General features: G+C 35.5%; 1 protein-coding gene across 3 annotated transcripts; it reads right to left on the bottom strand.

Moving 5' to 3' along the window:
• Positions 1–2,266: 2,266 nt before the first annotated feature.
• Positions 2,267–6,440, bottom strand: LOC112738363 (mitogen-activated protein kinase kinase 6). 3 transcript variants are annotated; one of them, XM_072211967.1, is made up of 10 exons: positions 6,196–6,384; positions 5,586–5,693; positions 5,016–5,128; positions 4,667–4,751; positions 4,187–4,321; positions 3,446–3,670; positions 3,140–3,322; positions 2,810–3,033; positions 2,590–2,635; positions 2,267–2,492 (listed from the first exon to the last, which is right to left on the bottom strand). In XM_072211967.1, the coding sequence occupies exons 3-10, from the start codon at positions 5,093–5,095 to the stop codon at positions 2,400–2,402; spliced, it is 1,071 nt and encodes a 356-aa protein (XP_072068068.1). In that variant the 5' UTR covers positions 5,096–5,128; positions 5,586–5,693; positions 6,196–6,384; the 3' UTR covers positions 2,267–2,399. The 3 variants fall into 3 exon arrangements, with proteins under 3 accessions (XP_072068068.1, XP_025644572.1, XP_025644573.1); XM_025788787.3 differs by lacking the exon at positions 5,586–5,693 and having other exon boundaries at positions 6,192–6,440; XM_025788788.3 differs by lacking the exon at positions 5,586–5,693 and having other exon boundaries at positions 6,196–6,440.
• Positions 6,441–6,781: the final 341 nt, after the last annotated feature.

Raw genomic sequence — 6,781 nt, 5'->3', positions numbered from 1 at the left:
AGCTGATGGAAAGACTGCGCGACGGCAACTGGCACTGACGGTGGCTGCGATTTCGACGGCTGAAAGGAAAGCTGGCTGCGCGAACAGAAAGCTGGTTGAAAGGAACTTGCGACGGCGGCAGTGGCTGGATGGAGATTGCGGCAGAAGCTCGCGGTGGAGACTGGACGTGGTGAGAGCAAGAGGTGAGAGTGGAGGGCTGGAGGGGAGGCTCGAGAATGGGTCTGTGCAGTGTGGGTGTCTGGGTGAAAGAGTCCTAGGGTTCCCTTTTGGGGCCAAGTCAAAATGCTTGCGTTTTTGGCAAAATTCAAAAACCGGACAGAGCTAGGGACGGCAGCGGCGTGGCTGCGCGACGGAGGCTTCGACGTTCCCACGGTGGCTGCGCGATGGAAGGCGAGGAAGCTTGCAATAGCTACTGCGTAATGGAGGGGAAGGGAGCGAGACCTGTCGCAACGGCGGTGGCTAAAGTGAGGGACGGAGGTGAGCTTGGGAGGATGGAGTTAGGGCTAACTGGCTACTAGAGGCTGGATCTAGGCATCAGGAAGGAGGATGGACTATGGAGTTACCGAGAGAGATTGAAACGGCAACGTTTGACTATGTATTCAAAAACCGGCCGGATCACGGTTCGATTCGACCGACCAATTTCTGGTCAGTTCACCGGTTCAATTCCGATTTTTGAAATCTCTTATTTTACTTTGTTCGAACCGTATTTCTTCACGGTTCACGGTTCAACCAGTTTGACCAACCGGTCCGAACCGATTTTCAAAATCTTGGTATTTAATATTATCAAGCTAATTATTTTAATAAAACATAAATAATATTTGTTATTATAAAATTTAAAAGGATTAAATATTATATTTAAGTGAAAATAATTATTTTATGTGAATTAGGTCGGACAGAATCAGATTGAGAAAGTTAAAAATACAAATATGATTCAAGTTTATGAATTTAAATCCACATCTAGAATTAGAACTTAAATCTTGTTTTAGCCTGTCTATTTTCTAATCTTGAAACTCCTAGCAAAATAAAACTAAGCAATAGTGGATCTTATAATAAAACAAAAAAAAAAGATTTTGGATAAAGTATTATGACCAAACATGAGCGCATGACAAGTGGGATAATTTTATTCAATTGGTTTAATCATTTTTTATTTAACTAGTTTTTGGTTCAACAAAAAAAAAAAAAAACTTAGCTTGACCAACAATAAAATTGAACCACATATCTTGGTCTCATTGTTTGGTTATAAATTTATAGTACTTCATCCAAAAGTATTTTTACTCCACTTTATTTGGGAATTTTTCCTAAAAGACCTCTAACTATTCACTTTTAAAATATGCCGGTTATTTTCTTTTGTAAAATTTTACTTTGATTGATTTAAATTTTAATAGTCTATACTTTTTACTTATTAAATGAAAAATGACAAATGTCTCACAAAATAAATAGTTACAGAGGCACTTAATAATTTATTTTAGTATTAAAACGAAGCCTAAGCCCAAAAAAATTACAAACCAGAGATAAGTCTAGGAAAGGTTGCTCCCCTGCCATTATCTTCTAGGATAAGTCTAAGATTATAAGGTGGTTGATTAAGAAAATAACATCCAAAAAGAGATTTCATACTCTTTTTGGTAAGCCAATCCGCTCCTATGTTTTCTTGGTATAACGCTTTAAAAAATGGATAAAGACCCAATTTAGTATTTACTAAAATAGTAACATTGGGATAAATTGTTACAAGAGATCATCAAAAGGCCTAAGGACTAGGCTCAACACAGATAATAAACTGATGAGATACCAAAGATTGTAAATATTGTAGTTACTCATTTGCCTTCCTAATTCTGCAACTAAAGTTAATTATATCAGATTATCCCATTGATATAAATACACATTGTCAAGTTTTATGTGAATTTCTTGGTATGTGCTGCAAGAGGAGAGAACATTATGAGATCTTAGCTATTATATCATATTAGCTATATGGTACCACTACTCTTTAGAAATTTGAAGGCACAATTAGCCTTTATTAGATGACGTTAATTTTGCGGTGCTACTGTTCTTTAGAAGGCACCACAGAATCCACCTTGAAGATGAAACACTCGTAAATCGTAATACAAATATAACTTCTCAAGTCTCAACGTCAAAACACAATATATTTATTTTAGTATCTCAAGTTGGTTCAAGGATGTAGGAATTTTAATGATGAAAGAATAAACTACCAAAATGGTGAAGCTATTGAATGCAAACATCTATTACACAAATAAGTTTAATGAAATTATAATTGAAGTTAACAATCTCAAAACTGACACGGATATATATTTCTATTGTAGCATCACGGACGAGAAGTTTTCATGAACTGTTTCAAGAGTTATGATTGGTCAAGTACAAATTTTACACATTGCATTTTAAGATCTTTATCTAGCAAAATTTACAGGGGGTTCCAAGCTACCTACTAAAATTCCAAGATCAAGATCTTTATCTTCAAACTTTTTTATGAAAGGATGGTCCTGTAAACACACAATAAGATTAGTAGAATCAGCATTTAAGAATTTTAATAAGATATAACATTTCATAAGTAAAAGAAAACAGCGTTAGGTTGCTAACCAGAAGCTCCAAGGATGTCAATCTATCCCGTGGATCTTTTTGGATGCTGCATTAAGCCAAATTGAACTTAGAATTGAAACAAGACAGTTTGTTCAGAATTTACAACAATTTTGGTGATACCGGATTAAACTAACAAATGGATCAAAATGACCACTTGAAATAGTTACTGATTTCAGTTTTCCTGGTAGGGACACAGAGAGTGAAACAAAATAACAATTACCAGGATGATACAAATGAACAGAACTCTGGAGAGAATTGATCTGCCGGAGCCGAAGGTGGAGGCCTTTCGACAATTGCTTCCAGAAGCTCATAGAAACTAGGGGAGCATTGCTGATCCTCGGATTGTATGTAAGGAAACCTTCCTATGGCGCACTCAAGTACTACCAAGCCCAAACTCCAGATATCACTGCTACAATCATAAGTGCTCCCACTAATTCTTTCTGGCTAAAAGAGGAAGCCAACAAATCAGTCTATTGATTATGATGAATTTGATTGTAGATACGAAGTATATTCTGGTAACATAGAGCCAAAAAAAAAAAAAGGCACATACCGACATGTAGTTGTAAGTTCCGACAAATGTATCTCTTTGGCCCATTGAGCTTGCCAACATAGCACTAACGCCAAAATCAGTAATCTTCACCTCCCCTTTGTGATTGACTAATAGGTTGGATGGTTTGATGTCCCTATGTATCACATGTCTCTCATTATGCAAGTAAACAAGACCTTGTAACACCTGTAATATGGACATGGCTCATAAATAATTAACCAGGGAACAGTAAATGAGCCTCAATTGTTGACAGGACTAGAATGTGGCAATTTCAACAAGAAAGACTGAAAGAATTATGGTCTACCATACCTGCTTACAAACCACGGCAAGATATGGTTCCAGAATTGTTTTAACTTGTCTGACTACATCTGCCAGAGAACCGCGATCCATGTATTCTAAGACAAGCGATATAACTCCGTTATGGTAGAATGAGTGGTAACAAACCACAACATGTGGACATTGTGAAGCTTGGTTTATTTTCAGTTCCTGAACAATCTGTTTTCGAATCTCCTCTTGTATGTTCATCTGAATGACCTGCAATGAAGGACAGAAGCAAAATGTACAGGGTTGAGACTTGAAAAACAATTTTTAAATTCAGTATGCTTTACTTTAAAATGTAATCCCTTACAGCAGCGCAAGATCACAATTTTAAACTGTGTTATTGAAATAGCTAAAAACATAGACAACAAACAAATAATATAGATCAAATTTTAGGAAGAAGCAGAAAAGGCTGATCTAGAAAGTACTTCTGAAAAGAATTGCAGCATAAAAGACACAGTTTCATACTAAGGTTGCTGTCTGCATCATGTCAAGGCTCCAATCTAATTAGCTGATGATCTCAAACCTGATCTTTTAGATAGCTGCCGTATTAAGATGAACATGTGAAACAAACTTCTGAAATAAGCATTGCACTTGTTTCAAAATTTTCATGTCATGAATCCATTTGTTTTAGAAAGGAACTTTAAGGAAACTATGTTGACCTTAAAATAATGTGTCAAATAAAAACCAGACGCAATTCAAATAAGGTTATTAAGTGCAGCATGTACTCGCCTTCAGAGCAAACAATCTTCCAACCCACTTATGTTGAACAAGTTGTACTACGCCACCACTACCTTTTCCAATCACTTTGATGGTCTCAAGGTCATCAAGGGAGAAATCGAATTCCAGTTCCTTACCATCAGAAGGCTGTCCAAACAGGAAAATTACAAGTCTAAGATTAGATGCTACAAGGAAAATGAAATTGAATCAAAGTCATCAAAATTGAAACTAACAATAATTGCTGCAAACGATAGTGCAATGTACATTGTGAGGAAACTAGTAGAGAAAATTGCAACCAAGTAATCAAAACTGAACACCATAACTGATTGAAGATAAGCAATGTAGTTTCTAGATCCTAATAAAGCAATGGAAGCTGGCTTTGAAATTCAACTCATTAGGCAAAATTTATGCAAAATTGAAAATAGTATATATATATATATTAGATTAGAAAGTAGAAACAACAAATGGGAATGTGGAAGAAATAAGAGCTACCCTTGATTCTTTCTCTTCAGAGATGAGACGCAGTCCTTTCTGATTTAACAGCAGATCTCCATCATGGAATGTGCCACTTGCAGTCCTGATATAAAGAAAGTTTTCTTCTCATATAAAGACAATTCCCCGAGCTTAAAACATGAAAAAAACAAGTAATCTAAGATACTGCATGTTGGAATTGTTGTCAAACTAACCCACGTGCTAAACTAGTATATTTTGGTAGCTAGCAACAACAAAGCATAAAGAGTGACATAAAGCTAACGACGGCAACTTTACATGCGAATTTAAGTGGTGAAGCTAAGAAGACATGGGTGAGTGTTAATAGAGAAGATAGAGAGAATATAATTACAGGAATGAAGTGATGGGTGTTTCTTGAGCAGGAACAGCAAGCTTGAGCTGCTTCAATGGTGTTTTGGTCTTCATCTTCATTTGTTTCTTCGTTATTTCAGTGTCAAAGAAATGCTGAATTGATTCAACAATTTGAGCGCACAGAAAGAGGAAGAGAAAGTGTTAGAAACAGAAGGGAAAAAACAAAGGTGGGGATACTTTTGGTATATTAGATTTATAGTGAGCATAACTTTGGTATATCATTAATTCAAATGAGGATGACCGCCAATATAATTTATGCGTTATTTTATAGGGAATTGGATGGCATGGTCTTTAATTAAATAGTTTATCAAAGATAAACTGTAAGTCATTCAATTGACATACGTTATGTAACCATTTAAGTCATTCAAAGGCCAACACTAAAACATATTCCCAAGTTCCTCCAACTTCTCAATTATTATGCTTCCCTTCATACTCGGCTGAAAGCTCATAACAATCTTGAGCCTATTAAGCATCAAATTGTTGAAACTATAAGCCACAACATTCCTATATGTACTGGAAGTGAAAATAACCAAAAAAAAAAAAAAATCACCTTACAAAACAAAGCAGAATTTGTAGTTCCTTTTTGAGTCAGTGAGAATCATTAAGTATGTAACATGTTTGAGAATACCTGTGCATATTAAAAATTCTCCACCCTTTTCTAGAATCAAAAGATAAAAAAATTAACAGGAAAGAAAAAAATGGTGCAGATTTTGTACATCATATGAAACTGGAACTGAATTTATTTACTTAAGAGTTTGTATTTACTTGGAGCTCCAAAACACATATCAAAAAGAGTAGAGGCCTTTGGTAGTAGATTACTGTTTCTGTTCCATTCAAATTGCTAGAATTGAAGAAAATTACGAGTAAATGAGGCTGAAACATTAAGGTACTGCTATGATAGTGTGACACAGCAAAAATCTACAGAGTGATTCAAAAACTGTATAGTCAAAAGTGAACATTTTCTCAAATCCAGGGGACACAATGATATACAGATCAAAAGGGAAATGTTCAAACACCAACAAGGACTAATGTTTCCATGAAATTTGAAATAGGGTCTGAGAAATCAGTTAAAATTGAACGAACACAGCACCAGAAAATCAACTAATTAATCAAGCAAATTAACAAGTCAACACAACACAGCAAAGAGAGGACTCACCTACCAGAATTTCGGTGACAACGGCGAGCAGAACGGCGACGAGGGAGAGAAGCAGTACGGCGACCACGGACGGTGGCAAGCAGAATTGTGGTGAGTAGATCGGAAGGAGCTAGGGTTTGAGGTGTGTCATAGTGCAGAGCATGTGTGACTGTGTTTAGAATTTAGACTAGAGTATAGAGTTTAGACCGTTGAGACTGAGTGAGACAGTAAGGAACACTTTACTAAGCTAGCCAGCTTAGCTTTTCCTTCAATTAAGTTGGCGCCCGCCGATTATTTAAACTAGTCTTTTTCTTTTTATTTATCTATTATATATCCGAAAAAGTATTAATTTTACGATCAAAATATATTACATGTGTTGAATTTGGAAAACTGAAATAATGAGTAAATATTATTAAAATATTATTAATTGTTTAAATTGCTTCCAATGGTTTGTTTGATATTTTTGTTAGTGTGCAGGAAACAAATTAGTTTTTAATATTGGGCTAAGATGTAATTAAACCCAATTTAATTATTGAATGGCCAGCCTTACACAAAATTTATTTCATAAATAGTGGTTAATATTAAAAAAAAAAAAGATCCAAAGAGGCTCA

The sequence above is a fragment of the Arachis hypogaea genome, chromosome 13 (assembly GCF_003086295.3).
Source record: "Arachis hypogaea cultivar Tifrunner chromosome 13, arahy.Tifrunner.gnm2.J5K5, whole genome shotgun sequence".
Lineage (NCBI taxonomy): Eukaryota > Viridiplantae > Streptophyta > Magnoliopsida > Fabales > Fabaceae > Arachis > Arachis hypogaea.
The sequence above is the reverse complement of the archived record's forward strand: the minus strand, read 5'-3'. Positions and strand labels throughout refer to the sequence as shown.